This window comes from Heptranchias perlo, chromosome 21, assembly GCF_035084215.1.
Source record: "Heptranchias perlo isolate sHepPer1 chromosome 21, sHepPer1.hap1, whole genome shotgun sequence".
Lineage (NCBI taxonomy): Eukaryota > Metazoa > Chordata > Chondrichthyes > Hexanchiformes > Hexanchidae > Heptranchias > Heptranchias perlo.
Genome location: NC_090345.1, coordinates 20029454 through 20048142, shown reverse-complemented (window position 1 = coordinate 20048142; position 18689 = coordinate 20029454). Strand labels below are relative to the sequence as shown.

The 18689-nt window shown below is 39.3% G+C and overlaps 1 protein-coding gene across 4 annotated transcripts in view; it reads left to right on the top strand.

The window, feature by feature from the left end:
- The window catches only part of vti1a (vesicle transport through interaction with t-SNAREs 1A), a 269368-nt gene extending 250923 nt beyond the window's left edge, over positions 1-18445 (top strand). For 2 of the 4 annotated variants that reach the window (XM_068002225.1, XM_068002226.1), the window contains one exon: positions 16990-18445. In XM_068002225.1, coding sequence (XP_067858326.1) covers positions 16990-17083 — 94 coding nt within the window. In that variant the 3' untranslated portion in view covers positions 17084-18445. The remainder of the gene's footprint in view (positions 1-16989) is intronic. The other 2 variants (XM_068002227.1, XM_068002230.1) reach the window with 1 other exon arrangement.
- The last annotated feature ends 244 nt before the right edge of the window (positions 18446-18689 follow it).

Sequence of the window (18689 nt, the reverse complement as noted above, 5' to 3'; positions counted from 1 at the left end):
TATTTGAAGAAAATGAAGGGTCGCACTCTCAAACTATTCAAATATAGCAGCCATGAGACGAGATTGTCACGTGTGTAAGCAAGTCGGAGCGTGATATTTGCAATGTACAGTATGACTAGAGAACTGCCAGCTGCAAATTGAACTGTGCAGCAACCGGTCTCAGCTACAATAACTCCAGCATTAGAACTCAGGAGGCAACACATTGAGAAATTATCCTTTTTTTATAGCAAATATTAGTTTTGTTATCTTCTGATGTCTCTTAACAGAACCACCAGAGTCACTGAAGTGCAACAGTGAAAGTAACTCTGGGAGCCTTTACTGCAAACCCAGGCAAAGGATTTTAGCCCTTAACAACCTGAAAACTGCAGTCATTATTCATATTTTTATTGTATATCCTTTGTTCCTGTAGGAGCTTATTTAGGGCAATGGTGCACCAAGTGTAACTTAATCCTAAAAAGGAGAGAAAAAAGAAATCCAGTGCTACAGATCAGTCTGTAATAGTGTAGCGTTCTCTAAGGGGATATTCCACTCTGAGTACAGTACTAAAATGCATTTTCAGCTTTCAAAATGCATGTTTTTTCTGTTTTTTTTCTGACTCTTCCCCTCACCCACTTCCCACCAACTCATGTCTTTTTTTGTTCTGTAAATGGCCATTAGATACACATGACAACAGTAAATTTACCCTCGTCTCCACTACAGCAGCTCACCCTGCCAAAAACACCGAAGATCAGGAATATACCCAGTGGGAAATCCCAGTTTCAAACCCATGTCCTAATTCTCTGTGTTATTATACCTCAGCGAGGAAAACGTATTTTCTGTACACTTTATTAATATCATTAGTTAAAAGTGAAGTGGCTAAATTCATGGTTGTTTGAGGTTTTCGACAAAGGAAAGAAAATGAAACGGTTTTTTTAAAAAGCGAAGGATAAAGAAAGAACTATGTAGCGCCTTTCATAACCTCAACACATCCCAAAGCTCTTCACAATTGACAAATTACTTTTGAAGTGCAGTCACTCTTGTAAAGTAGAAAAACACAGCAGCCAATTTGCGCACAGCAAGGTTCCACAAATAGCAATGAGATCAATGACCAGATCTGTTTGTGATGTTGGTTGAGGGATAAATGTTGGTCAGGACACTGGAAGAATGCCCTTGCTCTTCGAATAGTGCTGTAGTATATTTTACGTCCACCTGAGAACAGGGCCTCAGTTTGACATCTTGGCCTAGACATTCAATCATGTTTGAAAATTGGCGTGCAGGGGGCGGAGCTCGTGCAGGGGCCACGTGAAATTGGGGCTGGCAGCTCACTATACTGCTTATTGGCTGTCCGCCAGTTTGGGAGGGGGTGGGAAATCGGACGTCTCTGATTCCACTTAAAGGCAGTCTGCAACTCTTTTGGTAAAGCCAGCGTGAAACTTAGCCATTCTGACCATTAGGTGCCACATTTGGTTTTTGATCTAGCTAATTTCAGTCAGCATGGCAGTGCAGATGCTATAATTGGCTTCATCACTTCTGAATCTATCAAGCTTCCTGTTTCTGATTTGCCACCATTTGACCTCTGCTTTGTGCGCGTGTGTGTGTGTGTGTACACGTGCGCACACAGTATATGTATCAAGTTAGGCTATATTTGAGCTGGAGAGTGATTTCTCTACGGTCAATTAATAGGCCAAAATTTGCTGTTGGGCTTACACAAAAAGAATGGTCACTCGGATGGGGTACCAGAAGGCAGACAGTGCCCATAGGAATTGTACACCACCAGGAATTAAAGCGTTTAAGAGAAGTGAAGGATAGAAAAAGGGAGAAAGCTGGTAGGAAAGGAAGACAAAGGGTATTGACCAGAGCAATCTAAAACATCAGCTCTGACCCATTTAACATAGGCTGCAGAGATTACAACAGAATCATATTTGCAGCTTTCCTAAATGTGAACAGGAGACCATGAAGATAGAAACTGAGGCTCCAGAGATTAAATTAGCAGCAACAGACAGACTTCATCACAAGATTTGATCAGTGTTATCCTCACACCAACCATATGGCCTGTAGAAAATTAGATCCACTCATAATGGTCATTACTTCAGATTAAAAATATTTTAATCTAAAGTTTCCCCAATGGCTCACTTAGCAATTGCACTGACCAAAATAAAAATTTACCTACTTTACAATCCAGGAAAGTCCCAGATTCAATCCTTGGCTCATCCTGAGTTAATTGATCTCAACCACGCCAAGACTTGAGCCATTACAAATTGATCTCAATGCTTCTGCACTAGGAAAGGGGAAAGCCAGAGCGATCACTATCCAGCTTCCACTGGCAAGTGTATGTTTGTGGACGATGAGTGAGAACAGATGTGGCCTATGCTATGATGCTCCTTATGGTTGAATAGCCTGTCAACGCGGTCGGTTCCCACATAAAAAATGATCAGTTGAGCAAGCTGAGGGTAGCTGACCCCATGGAACTGTGCCTCCGTGTAAACTCCTTTAAGACGTTCGGGAAACATATTTTAAGTTAATCCTAAAAGTAAAGCAATAAGATGTGGTATACAATACATAACTTGGGAATAGTGGTTTTCCTAGAATTAAACCATTTCATACCATCAGACTACACTACTCACTACACCACCCAGCTCTTAGTTTCTAAAGTTGAATGTCACTTGATAGTTTATTTTTAAACGAGAGGATATCTGCACTGGATCGAATCCAAACTATGCTTTTATCTGATGAGTTAAATTCCAAAATAGGTTACTTCCTCAACATTGACATCTTAAATCCTCTAGGCACCAGAGAACTGCTGGGGCAAAATTTGTTTCATAATCCTTTGAGAGGTTTTTGCAAGTGCCCTGACAATACCCTTCATGTGAGGGAAAGAAACAGCACAGGAGCCTGAGAGAGAGAGAATGTGTGCCAGCACAGGGCATGGAAAGAATTAGGTAGGAGCAGCAATGGAGGGGACTCAGAGGGAGCGGGCAAGAGTATTTGAAATATATATAAGGCAGAAGTGGGGAATTTTGAACCTGATAGTGAGCAGACAAAGTTGAATGTGGGTGTGTTTGATTGAAAAGTGGTAAAATAAAAAGTTGGTATCTAGATAATCCAAATTAATTTAGAGAATGTATTTGTCATCGAAGGAGTTGCTTATAATGAGTAATCATGTCATTCCAGTAATCTGTGTACTAATCTTCCCAGCTGTGTGTGTTTAAGTATCTGTAGCAGTGAACACTGTTTTCTGAATGTATATAACCCCTTTAAATACACAGGTGAGTGACTTTAGATCAGATCTTCCTTGCTGCCAAACATGCATGTTAAACTCCCCTCCCATCTGTTCCCTACCCACTCGGGTAGAGAATACAATAAAACAAATATTGACTGTAGTTATCTACCAATGAATGCGGAGTTACTGCCCAAAGTACAAAATTAATCTTTACATTTCACCATTGACCTGAAGTTTTAGCTCTAAGCACATCTCTAACCCAAGGGGTTGGAGCATGATGTGCAAAAAGTAGCCAATGTTTGTAGATTATTAATAATTGTTTGTAAACAATAAAATCATAGGAACAGGCAATAAATAAGCTTCTTTTACTACACAAGTTGCACTGATGTGTAGTGGCTTTAGCTTTGCATTAACACAGACTGTATGGTGTACCTTGGATGTAAAGTTGCCCAAATTGAATTTAGGAGACTGATTGGCACCACTTTGGCTTTGCGCCAGAACCGCAACCACGCAAAGGGCAGTTCAAAAAGTTGCTCGGCAGCCAGTTGGACAGGAACTTTTTAAAACTTTATTTCTAATCTTTTTAATGTTAACAGGGGACCAACTGTTCTATCAGAGCTTTAACATTAAAATTTAACTGGCATTCGGACGCTGGTCAGCAGAGCTGTGCGCCAGCGACGCCCACATCCCATGAACGAATAAAAAAAATTGTGCTTGCATACATGCATGGATCTCTATTTTATACCAGAGATCAATGTTAGCACCAGCAGCGCAACCTAGGTTTGGCAGCTCCATGTGGTAATACCACTGGTACAGTTTCAAGAACTGTGCCCAAAGAAACTATTGCCATCAGCATTGAAACTGTAAAATAGTAACTTGTTCTTGGCGCTTATAGTCTTACCGCTATAATATATGATTAAGGAACTATATCGTAGGGCTATAATAAAAAAAAACGTGGCTCTCTGGGAAAGAGATTTCATTATTTGTTCTCATTTCCCAGGATTGGTCTCTGGTGTACAATACTGTTCACAGCTTTCGCCCTCAGGCATTATAACACAGAATCGGTCATTTCTGTAATCCTTGAGGACAATATTTTAGATCGGTTGCCCTCAACAGTCTTTTACTGTTTGTATCAAAATGCCTCTGTAACCTGGAGGGGTATTTGAATAATGTAAATGCCACAAAACCTAGCATGGGTATCAAATTCAGTACAACTGCTGAACAGATGCTGCAGTCACAGTGGATGTTGTATATGTGCAGAAGCCACAAATATGAATTACAGCTAAAATGGTAAAACAAATAGTCAGACTGTTACGTGATAGCATGATGTATTGGTGAATTATAGCGCAGCAAATCCTTGTACAGTAGCGTGACATGCACCTTCGCCAGCAGTGCACGTCCTTGCTGAATTCTTGAGCTCCGCTATCAGGAAGGGTCACAAAGTACGGCAGAATTATGACCCCTAATGAGATTTCAATGCTTGGCAAACAATAAAAATTTATGAACTGCATAGTTTCAGGGAGTAGTTGCATGGTTATTGTTACACCCTTTCAGCAAACTTTGAGAGTTCAGATCCAGCTGTTCCTCCAAGGCAGGAGGATTTTATTTTTAAGGATCTGGGAGAATACATGTGTCGTATGCCAAATATCTTCAAGTGGATTACTCCATACATCATGTTACAAACCATTTCTCACTGACTTCTTCATGCTGTTCACCCACTTAATACATTTTCTGATTATATTTTAAAGTTGGACTAATGTTACAGCATAGTGAGTCTTGTTTCTGTGTGTCCCATTTATTTATTCACTTCCCCCTCTCATCGCTGCCAGCTCCATTTTCTCCCTCTTTAGGATACATTTTCTCACATGGTTACATAAACCAGCTGTAACGGAGTGGCAGACTTTTAAGACTCACTAATTTTAAGCTGGACCAATCTATCGGGATTTCCTGGGGTATGCCCTCATTAAATATTTACAGAAAGCTCCTCATCCATATTGGGCCTGCTGCTGGGAGCTCAACAAAGGAAAGTTGTGGGAGGGTGGGGGTGGAGAGAGGGGAAGAAATTATGTAAGTGTGCAGCCCTTAAAAGGATTGGTGGGAAAAGTTAGAGATGTGGCTATTTAAAGGGATAAAATGTTATTTAGACTTTACAAAGTCTGTAGTTACTTAAAATGTCGATTTTAACCTTTCCAAAGGCTGTTGTGGGATGGGGAAAGAAGTGACTGCCAATGGCTGGAATAATAAATGTGGATGAAAGATACAGCGTCTGTGGGCAAGTGATGGAGTAGCATCGCACCTGAATTTTCTATTGGATGGTTGGCAAAATGGAGGTGCTTCTGGTTACAAGGAGGGCTCCTCTGGCATTCCAGGGCACCATCCATGGAGGATAGCAGTGCTTGGCAAGAGATGGTGGAAAAAAGAATTGAAGGAGGAGGTGACCTTGACACTCTTGATACTGGCAATATCGTCATTGCGATTGGCAGCAGATGGCACAGATTTGCAGCTGGATCTGTGCTGGCCTGCGGAACCCGATCCTCTGGCCTCCCTGGTATGCCACCTTTCATCTTGTCTTGTAAGAGCTCTTTTTCAATGTCCTTTTGTCAATTCTTTCTGTTCTGCTGAAATCTTGTAAATGCTTCAATTAGAAGTCAGTCTTTCAGAGAATTATCAGATAATGATTGTCTATTTTAGGTTCCACGAAAGAATTCTATGTTGTCAGGAGAAAGAAATTAAAATGCTGTTGAAAAATATTTTCATAAAGCGTCATCAAAAATTAAGAACAGACGCCTAAACTAAAATGTAGAAAACAAGTCTAAAAAGGCTCAGATTCTGTGCTCCATTACTCTTTGAGCTCCCCCAAGGCCTACTGGAGAAGTACAAAGGGAACACTCAAAGCAGATGGAAAATTGCACTAGATTTCATTGACATTCGTTGTAATATTTTAATGAAACTATGGTTCTTCTTGGCTTTGGTCACTTGGGCTGAAAAAAATACTTCCCGGAAAATTGGGGGCAATAGGAAAGTGCCATGGATTCCGCCATAAAGCCAATTCCTGCCTCAGTCTTCGTTCTGCAGCTTTGCCGTTGGCATTAGGAACTGGAGAATGTGCTGTGCTATCTCTTCTCTTTTTCTTACTACTGCCCTCTTTCTCTTTGTCCCTCATGTCACATTTATTAATTAGTATTATCAAAATTGACACCAATCTTAATATTTTCTGTTACTTTATTTAAAGGGATTTTTGTTATGGAGACTTTACATTTTTTTTTTACAAACACAATGCATCCTCTGCAACAATGCAGGAACCAAAGTGTTTGCTGTGGCAATGCGCATGTTATAGGAGTGACATTTTATGCATTATTTAAAGTCAATGCATGTTATTTCCACAGTCCTGGTGTATTAGAGCGTCTTTAGTGAGGAGTCGTTGTATTTAGAGTTTCCATCCCTTCATTTTAATTATTTGCTGAGGTAAGATGACCACAACTGTTTCTGTCTTCCTGACTAAATACAAAAAGCTACAACACTATAAAAAGGTGGAATGTACAGAAGATATGTTGGTTTGTTTGCTGGTGGTTTTAAAATGCAGCTCATTCTAAAAAAATAATGCTATTTGCTTTAACTAACTCACCAGTTTGTGCAGGTCAAAGGGTGTTTTTATAGACCAGATTTTCTGAAGAGATGGGACCAGCAGAGAAAATTATAGAAAAGGGCTTCACATTAGTTGTTAAAGCTAAGCTAGCAGAGTTTAATAAGATAGAGAGGAATGTCAGAAGAAACAGCCATGTTTCAAACTTTTTTAAAGCAGCAAATTGCTTCAGTGTTCTGAAACACTGGTACCTTAAACAGGAGATTGTGGGGTCATTTTACAAATTGAATTCCTAGCCCTAATATTTGCATGCTTTGGAAGCGCATTTTGTAAATTTGGATGTACCCAGTTCATGAATTTCTGATCATTAGTTCAAATATTACGGAAAAGCCAGGAGTACTATTACCTAACATTACCCCAGTCTGTCAGAGATAACTTGGTTTTGAAAATTAAGCCTTTATAAAGTATGAAGGAGAAAAACTTTGCATTGAAACAGCTCATTTGTATTGTTACATGCACTTATGGGGCAAAAAACAAATACATAAAAATAAACAAGTATATTGCTAACGGTGGGCGCCTCCGTTATTTAGTGAATGGTCCAAAAATGGCCAATCACTTGGCACTAGCTCAAACATACATTTGAAAATATACTGCAGACCTGGTCCCATTGGTTCAGTGAATAAATGCACTGTGTACTGAAGGCCCCCGGGTTTGATTCCTGGTTTGTGCTGAAATGAATTGCTATAAACCAGAGCATTGGTTGGAAAGGGGCTAACAGCCAGGTTCCCCGCTGCTCATCACTATCCCGTGACCCCTGATGGGAAGTGCGTGTGTGTGAATGTTGTGCTTGTCTGTGGTGCCCCTTCCCACGGTCTGATATCCTACCAACACTTACTGCATCAAGAACAGCCGCTTGGATTACCCAAAGGCAATGGCCCATAACCGAGCACCTTCAGGAATTGCATGAATGGAATGGACTCGTGGATAGAATAGTGGTCAAAAACCCTGGAAACATTTAAGAATTAGTTGGACACCACAATGTGGGGACTTTACAGCCTTTCTGGATGGGCAAACCGAGATGTCATCTGTAATTATCTTGTGTTCTTGTTAAGAAGGGGAAAAATGCCTTCGTCTGCAAGGTAGACCAGTAATAGATCATGAAAGCTACTGCAGTGTAAGTGAGTTCACCTTACCTATGCCACATATTTTGCCATTTATGTTAGTCTATATTGCACAGTCAGATAGGTTACTGTTGTTTCAAACTTTGTTAATAATGTATGTAATAGAGGAAGCTTGAATCATTAAAAACATCAATTTTGTTAAATATGATAATTATTGATAACCATCTCTATAGAGGTCCCTAGTTTGATTCCTGTCTGTGTGGAGTTAGCTGATCTCACCTGGGGCAGCAGGACTGGACAGCAGATTGCTGCAGCATCCCTGGGTTAGGAAAGGCCAAATTGGCCAGGAATCCCACTCTTGATTGCTACACAGTGACCTCTCTTGGAAATGCATGTTTGTGGACAGGGGTGAGTCCAGGTTTGGCTAGGCTCTGATGCCCTAAGTGGCTGGTTAACGGTCACTGTCGAGGCTCATATATGAATAATAGCCTCTTTGTGAGGTAGCAGAAGACAACTGGTATCTGTAACAAAAGAGCAGGCAGGGCATATTTCCTATTTCTGTGCCTGGAACTATTGGATTGCCTGGGTGCAGAAAATATGGGAAAATCGGGTGGGCTTCCTTACAAGTCCATGCTGCTCTCCTTCTGATTTTTCTGTGGCCACTGTGGCCAGGTGCAGCATTAGGAACATTTCCCCTAATGTCCTGAACAGATGTGGGGAAGGAAAAAAAAGAATTCTTGCTCATTTCTATCAGTTCACTATATTAAAGTGTAATTCACCTGTAGTCTGTCTTGTTAGTCTCATGTTGCAGGGAGATGATCGCATTGTTCTGGCTGTAGTTAAGCCCAGTCATTTACACCTGTGAAAATGATACAAATATACCTTGCTGCAGAAGGAACATTCTGATTATTGTTCTCTGATTCGAGTTTAGACAGGGCAGAAACCTTGGTATCATCTGATCAAACACTGGGGAGATGCTGGGTTTGGAGATCAGCCAAAAAGGGCAGCATTCTATCTATAATAGCCACCCACCCGTCAGGTGATGGGAGACTGCAGCTGTAAAATGTGCTGGAGGCAACTGCTGAAGTTCCCAGCAAATGCAGAGAACGGTTCTTCGCAAGATGTTTGTGTGTGAAGTGCCTTTCTACAAAAGGTCCCAATTGTTCCACCGACACCTAAGCAGATTATTAGCTACAAAAACTGAAATATTTATGAATTTTCACTTTTTTTTAAAAAAGGAATTGCTTTAAAGCTCCCTTTTTCTTATATTTTGTAATGCCGTTGAAGATTTTTTTTTTGATGGGTGTAATACATCATTTACGGTGCATTTGATTTGGAATGAAAGTAGAAAAAGATGGAGTTTACATGTTTAATAACTGGCATTTTGATCCTTATCACTGCTCCTGCAGCATAGAGGTATGACATGCATTAGTACAGTAGAGTACAAAAAAATTGTTTCTTGGGGAAACTTAAAAAAAAACAATTCAAGTACAATATTTCGAAGTAAAAAGTCAGTAAATAGACAATGGCCTGCTCCAACAATATTGTTGCATTGGACTTTCTGCTCAGTAACTCATCGGCCCCACTATTTTGCCTGCTGTCATAGAGTCATCACTACACTCATCAGTGGAATTTTCCTTTCTCAGTCCAACTTTCACTGGGTTGGTGCAATGACAATGTAAAGGAGGCGGGTCAGATTTCTTTGGACCATCTTGGCCTGAGTGCACCCAGCAGTCTGATTATTATTTTTCCCCTCCTCCTCGCACAGACCCAAACAAACACAATTAAGGGAAGGTTAAACTCGATCAAAATTGCTATCCCTTCAATTTAAAAAAGAATGGGGAAATATTGCAAGTGGCTGTTTATCCCCAACAAGGTCTCCAGCAACAGACCAAAAAAATTACTACAGGTAAAAAGATACACATAGTGGATCCCATTTATTACAAATCTCTTATTACATGAGTTTTACTGTATTAATAAATTAAGAGTTTGGTGCCTATATCTAAAGGTGAAACTGGATACAGTTCTCCAACATAAGCACATGTAAAATGCCAGCAGAAGCACAGCTTTATCTGCTTTGGGTACTTACATGACACTAAAAATGTCATCGTTTCCCACCTAGGGTAAATTGGGCACAGCCTCAAAGACACTTTTTGTTGTATGTATTGGAATTTGCTTTTATTCAAAGGAAGCGAGGAGTCCCCTTAACAAAATAAGATGCAGATCAAGTTTCGTTATAATACCTAGCAATACAACTGAATTCCTCTGTGTTTAAAGCAACTGGTTTGTTAGCTTTTTAAATATAAAATTACAGTGTGCATGCACTGGTTTGAGATTTCCAACTTGCTGGTGTGAAATTTCCCCCATTAAAATCCATCTGCTGTCAGAGTAAGTTCTGCAAACATTTGAGTCTTACTGGTCTGTCAAAGTGGTAGGATTAAACTGCTGGAATGTTGGGTAGTTTTATTCTCTCTATCGTGGGCCTTTGTATATTTGAGTACAGTTAGAAAACTATCAAAGATTTCCATCTTCACACTCGTCTTCAATTGTGAATAGTGTCACTGGCCTTTGAGCAATTTCATGTCTAAGGGCCACCACCTCCCCCTCTCCCTCCCGTGAATGAAAAGTCACAGGTCAAGTCTTTCAGTGAATAGTCTTCTTTATCCCACAAAGCCAACAGTAAAATGCCTTATCAAGATAACAAATCAGCACACCTTGAGGATTCTTTGCTCGTGCTTGGGCACAAAATAGTATGTCGCTGCATGGAACCAATTCACACATTAGCATTATTTTCAAAGTTTACTGAAAAAGTTTCTCTTCCAATTCCTCCCTTTTTTTCTGGAGTGCAATATATTCAGACAATTTGGAATTAGTGAGTTACACACATACAAACAATGACGGACAGGAAAAGACCCTCTAGTCCATCAAGTCTGTCCCACACAACCGCTATACCTCGTGCATCACAACATATACACTCCTCACCTCACCCAAAACCGTGTGACCTCCTAGGAGAGGCAGAAAACCAGATAAATACCCAAGCCAATTTGGGAAAAAAATCTGGGAAAGTCCTCTCTGACCCTTTTGGCGATCGAAACTAGTCAAGGAGATCACTCTAGCCCTGATAATTCAATGCATTTCCTACCTTTTATAAGGATCAAGGATTAACATTTATCTATATCAGGCATCCAAGAAGCCAAGAAATCTTGATTTATTCTGAATGTGAGACACAAGCAAGTTATGTACAGTTATGAAAATTGTAGTAAAAGTGAATGGGTGCTACCACTATACTTGTATGAAAGGTCTTGTGTTCATTTTTGGTCTACTTTTTTCAGTTTTCAAAAACACCAACTCATGAAGTCATGGTTGTTGATATAGTTAGTGGGTTTAAGTAAAGTTCAGATGGTTAAAGAATTATATGATTTTACAGTATATTCTGAAAGCAAGTCATGTTCAGGACTGTGTCCATAGACACCCATGTTTCCTCGTACAGTGAGTTATTTATCTCTGCTATTTCATCATTGAGAGAGGCAGAGGCCATATGCTTCTCAGCAGCGACTGAGGGTCACCCAGTTCATTCTTATTCACTTGCCAGATACAGTATTGGCAAAGGCCTGGAACCAAGTCAGCCTCCTGCCTGCCCTCAGCTTAAAGTAGTGAATGGCGCAGGAAGGGGAAGGGGAGAAAGGAAATACATAACTTTAAAAATAAAAGTAAAGATTACAAAATGTAGATGAAAGCTGGTGTCTCAAAAACAAATGTCAAATACGGGCCTCTTCATGTAACTTGCTGAGTAAAACCAACTGTGTAGAGCTGAGCTGTATAATATTCATTTCCAAATCCTTGTTTCTCTGTCACAGGAAAATGTTTAAGCATGCCAGTAATTTGGAGAATGAGATGTTTGCTTTTTTTTTGGTCTGTATTTGTGAGCTATTTCTTCACTCTCTATTTAGGTTTCCTTCCCACTCCTTAAACCCTCCCCTTTTATTGAGAGATGTTTTTAGGGGAGTGTGCAATGGCTTTTATTTTAGAGAATCCATTTTATTTCCATAGCCTTGTACAGGGACAGAGTTTAATTTGATTTAATCTGTGGATTCCACTGATTCCATTAAAAGTCATAATTATAATTTAAAACCTGGGTAAATACCACATTAACCTACTAACCTAATAATTGACTGTACTAGCTTCTTAAACAGATGATGCTGGATTTGAAATCCAAAGATGTTAGATAGTTGAACTCTTTGCAGTGAATTGTCAGATCTAGACCAAGTCAATTGTTGTAATGTCTTCCAGAAAGTGGGGGAATTATTATTAGAGGCTCTTCTACGGAGCAGTTTAGACAAGTACTAGGGATTGTCTGTAGAGACATCTATGGGCAGGTTAAACCCTGAAGGCAGCTGTATGTAGGCATGCAACACTTGTGAAGGCAAGTTTGTCTTTTTAACATAGTAACATAAGAACAGAAGTCGGCCATTCAGCCCCACGAGCCTGTTCAGCCATTCAATGAGATCATGGCTGATCTGTATCCTATCACCATCCACCCACCTTGGCTCCATATCCCTTAATACCCTTGGCTAGCAAAAAAAAATCTATCGATCTCAGATTTAAAATTATTAATTGAGCTAGCATCTGCTGCTTTTTATTAGTGTTCCACACTTCTACTATCCTTTGTGTGAAGATGATTCCTAACTTCTCTCCTGAATGGCCTGGCTCTGATTTTAAGAGTTATATCCCCTTGTCCTAGACTCCCCACCAGCCAAAAATGTTTCTATCTATCCTATCAATTCCTTTAAAAATCCCAAAAACCTCAATCAAATCACCCCTTAACCTTCCTTATCCAGGGAATACAAGCCTAGTTTATGTAATCGCTGCTCATAATCTAACCCTTGGAGCTCTGGTAATATTCTGGTGAATCTTCGCTGCACTCCCTCCAAGGCCAGTATATCCTTTCTACGGTCCGGTGCCCAGAACTGTACACAGGACTCCAGATGTGATCTAACCAGGGCTTTGTATAGCTGTAGTAAAACTTCCTCCCCTTTATATTCTAGCCCTCTAGTTATAAAGGCTGACATTCCATTAGCCTTTCTGACTATTTTTTGTACCTGATCACTACATTTTAATGATCTGTGTTCATGGACCCCTGAATCTCTTTGGACCTCCACTGTTCCTAACTTTTCACCATTTAAAAATACTTGGATCGATCCTTTTTTGGTCCAAAATGGATGACCTCACACTTATCTGTCTTTTTAAGAAGCAGGGAGTGAGAAAAGGCCATTTAGCCCAACAAGCCAGCTCCTTTCACAGACTACATACAATCTGTCCGATCATGAACTCCGCACCACCTGATGAATCACCTCTTTATCACTGCCAAATTCCTGACTGACCCACAGAGAAGTTGAAATAAAAATGAAGTACCTGTGTGTACTTTGTACTGCATTTTAAGATGAACAAGATTTGCCCAATTAATTTAGCAGCGTTTTAAAAGAATTTCAGTTACAATATTTAAAGTAATGAATCGGCCTGTATTCTTAGAAAAAAATAAAACCTTGTAATTTGTACAGCCAGATGTCACAACATACTATTTTGCTAAGTTCTTGCACCTCTGCCATCCAGTGCCCATTGTTACCTTTCCCTTCCAAATTATTCATCATCATAAGTTACTTGGTCATCTGTACCATCCACTTACCACAGTAAAGTAAAATAGTGGCCTGTAAAATGGTATAAAAATAGTCTGGGAATTAATTTCTACGGCATATGTGGTCTCTTGTCAATTTGGGTTTATAATGCATACTTCTGGCTCAGCTACTGATTCAGATGCTGGCCCTAAAACTGACCCATCTGTAGATCTTATGCAGTCCTGAGTATTGAGCTCAACACAAAATCTCAGCTCTCCTGAATTTTAGCGATTTGATCAAAACCAGCACATTACAGTCTGATCCTTTAAACCATTCATTTATTTTTTTCCCAAGAGCCCAACTGCAGAAATGCTTTTTTTTGGTACACAAACTTTTTAACAAAAAATTAAAGCAATGAGAAGCTTTCCCCCAGCAGGTGACCATCGTCCAAACTCCGTGCCAATTTCACTCTTGAGCTGCCAGCTAGGAAGTGCACAAGAGGTGTTTCCTTCTCTTCCCCGCCACCCCCCCCCCCAACCCCCGGGAGGATCTAATTCTGCACCTAATGCGCCTCCCCTCCTCTCCAACGGCACGGCCAAAATCAGGAATTCTCCCTGTGGTTACTCTTGAATGCAAATTCCTGTTGACCTCTCAATGGGCAGACGACAACTTGCTGATTTACAGTTCTGTAGCTTGCTCTTATTATTGCAGAGGGAACACTCGACCTGAACAACTCTGTGTTTTAACAGACATTCACCAAAGTTTCTGTGGTTATTTTTGTGATTAGCATGTTTGTGTCGAGCACCGAGTACACTTTTGATATTGGCATACTTAGTTAATCAAACCATTTGTGAATTTATTGATCTGCCTGTCGTTTTGTTTTTGCTCTTCTGCTACGGATATTCCTAAGATTTTGTTGATTTGTTCTGGCAAAAAGATTGATTTCTATTATATCTACCATCAATGGCCTTGAATTGAACTGATGAACAGAAGAATGCAAAGCATGTGTACCTCAATAAGCAATCCAGCTGCAGTCAGGATTTTGAAGCCATCTAAGTGGAAAGGCTTGCTGCCTGCAGAACATCCTGAGGAAGCGATTAATTGTTCTCATTCATGCTATGGTGGAAGTATTAATATGGTATGAGGAAAAATAGCAAAATATAAAGTCTACATTTTAATTAAGTCTGTGCCATCTCCTTCATCTGTCTGTGAGATTCTGATGATTTAAAATCTGTTTAAAAGCATGTGCAGCAGATTCTTAATGGTGCGGCTACAGGGTTACCAGAATATAGATGGTCCTTGAAGAACAGTGAAGAAAACTAAATGAAGTAGCTTAATGAGCAGTGGATTCAAATGTGATTTTGTGAAGAAGCATCTTCTGTTATTGACAAAATGTGAGGCCTCCATGTTTTTACTTAGATTTAGTGTCTGCAGATAAAATCATCACAGTATTTAATTATCACAACTGCAAGGTGTTCTTTTTAGTCAAAATGTTACAAGGTTAGATGACTTATTTTCTGAGTATTTAGATTTTTATTTAGACCGAACTTCCTTTTAAAATGTAAAAATGTTTCCTTTATTATTAGAATCATGTATCTGGTGTTCTGCAGAGAGTTTTATCCCTAATTATGTTTAAGGAATGCTTTTAGTTTAAACTCCTGCTTTATTAGTTTATGCTGTGATATTAAGACAAAAGTAGAAAAGCTAAATAAGGAAGAGGATAAGAGTAAGTGGGTAAAAATGCAAAGTATAAAGGTAGGACAAAAAAGACAGAAAATTAAATAAAAACATTAACATCGACACAAAGTAGAACTTGCTTTTATTGCCCCCTCTATCATCTTAATGCAAACTTTGATATTTAGTAATTTGGTTTTAATAGGTCATCATTCTTTGTATTACTGAAAATAGAGAACAAAACAAAACTACCACTGATTATCTTTTGTTTTACATACCCGTCATTAGGTGTATTTATTTATTTACCTGCTATAACTAACCTGAGCTAACAATAATATTGCTTATATTTCCAAACACATATGCACAGTGTTCTTTAAAACATACACACACCTGTCATGAAATTCCAGCATTTTTTTCCAGAAGCAAAAGTATTCATACTTAGTATTTGTACACAAGAAAAGATAGAAGCTAAAATGCTTGAAGCTTTGTAAGGAAACAGTTGTGTCCAGGGGAGGTTTTTATGCAGTTTGATACACTTGAAAGCAGCTTGTGTAGGGCAGTTACAGGGATACTGAAGCTTTCATGGAGCAATGCTTCCTCTGCTTTAGTCCTTGTCAAGGCATAGTTTGGTTCTAGGAGTCCTTTTCCTGAAAATGTTGACATTACCCCAGGTCTGCAGGCAGGTTTCATTATGCTGAAAGCTAAGAGCATTTGCACACTTCCTTTGTTGTTTCTGTGGTCTGGGTGCAAGCTGGCTAGCGTTGGGGGTTGCTGAAGGTTCCTGTGTTGATCCTTGCTGGCAGGGGTAGTCAGATAGCAAGATGGATCCAGCACTAGCAGTGAGTGATGAATGGCGACAGAGGTGGTCATTCATCTCCTGCTTAGAATGTGGACAAAAACTAAAGCAGTTTTGCGGAAGACATGTCAGCAAATGTGATAATTTTGTAACCTGTCAGTAGGATAGAGAGCAGCCCCTTTGGAGTGTCGGGTGGAGAGTATTTGCGATTTGATATGTATCATTTGCAATCCGATTCACTTTCCGCTTGTTTAGTGAGGAATAATGCCCTTCACACACACTCAACTTTTTTTGTTTTTGTTTTCTTCATTTGTAAATACAAAACATTAAGAAAGAAAAACAGGAAATACACAGCAGGTCTATCAGCAACTGGAAAGAGAAAAGACAGATTAATATTCAAGGTGTGTGGACCTTTGATCAAAACTGTTCTGCCAAAGGTTCCACACCTGAAGCGTTAACCTGTCTTTTCTCTTTTCAGATGATGATTCCGACCTGCTGTGTATTTCCAGTGTTTTCTGGTTTTGTTACAGATTTTCAGCAGGTGCAGTTTTTTTTTCTATCTCTACTGGGCATTTAAGAATTTGACATCCACATAATCGGCAATAATTGCATGCTTGGTACCATAGTGCACGTGTTTTATTTTAGAAGTGCAATATACTTGTGGATATGTGCTTTGTGTGTTTGTTTAATGTACACTTTGAAAGTAATTTTCAAACCATCGCTATAAACAGGAGCTGACAGTGTTCAGCAAACAGCAGGAATTATATCCAATATGTGTATTTTCATGTAAAAATGTAAATGTATAAACGTGCTTCTATTTGATGTTACTCCAAGCTTCAATGCTATTCAGAAGTTACATCTACAGGAGCACCTCCAGTCTGCAGCCTATGACATCTTTGATCATTGAAGTTAGCTGAATAAGGATTTTATTTGTTGCAAATTCTAATGTCTTTACTCTTTTTTGTTTCCTCCCTCCTGCCCCCTCCTTTAAATTCCCTGTCTAGGATCATCCAGAACCGGATCCTCATGTTTATCCTGGGCACCATCATTCTCCTCACCATTGTGCTGGCCATTTATTTTGCTGTCAGAAGCGGCTGATACGTCTCTATTCTTCTGTGATTAATAACGACAAACTGCTTGTTCAGTGTAATTAGGACAAATTGGTCACATGAATCATCTTCTTGCACTGACAGATTCTTCTCTACTGCGCATTGACTCAGGTGCAAGCAGTGTAAAAATGTTTTTTTTTGTATCATTGGTTGCTTATTTCTTTTTGTTGTTGTTGAGGAAATGACTTGGATTTTTAGTATAACTGGGAGTGTGAGGAGTTACTGTATGTTCAGTGCTGGGAGAAGAAAAAAAAGAATTATTTTAAGTCCTGTTGTGATGGGATTGTATGTCGGTGTGCTACAGACCTTTGTGCATGAGTGTAAAATCTGTCAACAGCTTGCAGGTTATATCTACAGAGGATAAATGATGGGGAGCTGTGGTTAACTTAAAAATAAGACATAGAGTGACACCCTGACATGCACAACTCCCAAGTCCAAAGGACAAGTGGGTTGCTTAATTCCTGACATCACATTGGTTTATATTTTAGGTACACACATAATTAATGATTGTGACACTCCCTCCCCCACAAGTGCATCATGTAACATGATGGAAATTATATTTGGATATAGAATAAATAATTGGAAGTAAATCACTGATGCATAGGTCCTACTTTCAGTAATGTGCAATATAATTAAAAGATGCTAACCTACAATTAAAAAATTAGAAATGAAAATCGACATTCTAAAAGCTTCTGCTACGATTTTAAACGCTTCATGTAAAGACAGAAACCTAGAGCATGCCTGACGTCAGTTCATAGCTACACGATGAAGAGCATTTGATATTCTGTTTAAGGCAGGCTGAATTGTCTTATTTTGGAACTGGCTTGGTGGGGGGCTTTCTTTGCTTTTGCTTCAGAGCTGCGAGCTTCAAAGGCTGAAATTAATAGTGAACAAAATTGTGCAGATCTGACCATCCCATGTGGGTAGAACCCATTGAGATTATCATTATCTTAAATTCCACCAATTCCACAAACCTCATCAGATAATGACCTCTATAGTTTTTCATTACCATGGCAGCACAGATTGTCTACCCCACAGAAAAAAAATTGCATTCTTCACTATACTTTTTTTTTTCTTTTTTTTTAAACCTGTCAGAACATTTCAGTATTTCAAACCTGAAGAAAACAGCCTGCCTGGAAATGTATTTGAAGTTGTAATAGTGTCAAAAAGTCACGGTTGACTGACAGATGTCAGTCCCAGTGGACCTCATTAAATCATAAAAACTTGACAAGGAAATAATTGTGCATCACCAACAACCTGGCTGCTGTTTAAACATTTTATTTTGTTTCATTATTAGGATCAACTATTTTGTTCATTAAGAAATTGCATTAAACAACAGTTTTGTGGCTAATGATCTGTTCTGGGCTTATGTCTGTTTTCTTTAAACATCAGCTGCATCATGTGGTTTCTTGCAGTCGTGCTATCATCTGGCAGAAATCCACCACTCAGGGCTGCGGGTGCCATTGGAATATAAAATGGATTATTCATTACCAACCTCCTTGTGACTTATTTGGTTTCATGTAGTGGTTGAGGGTTTCACTGTCTTCCGCAGAGAAGATGAAAACTTGTCAAAAATAGGTTATATCTTATTCTCG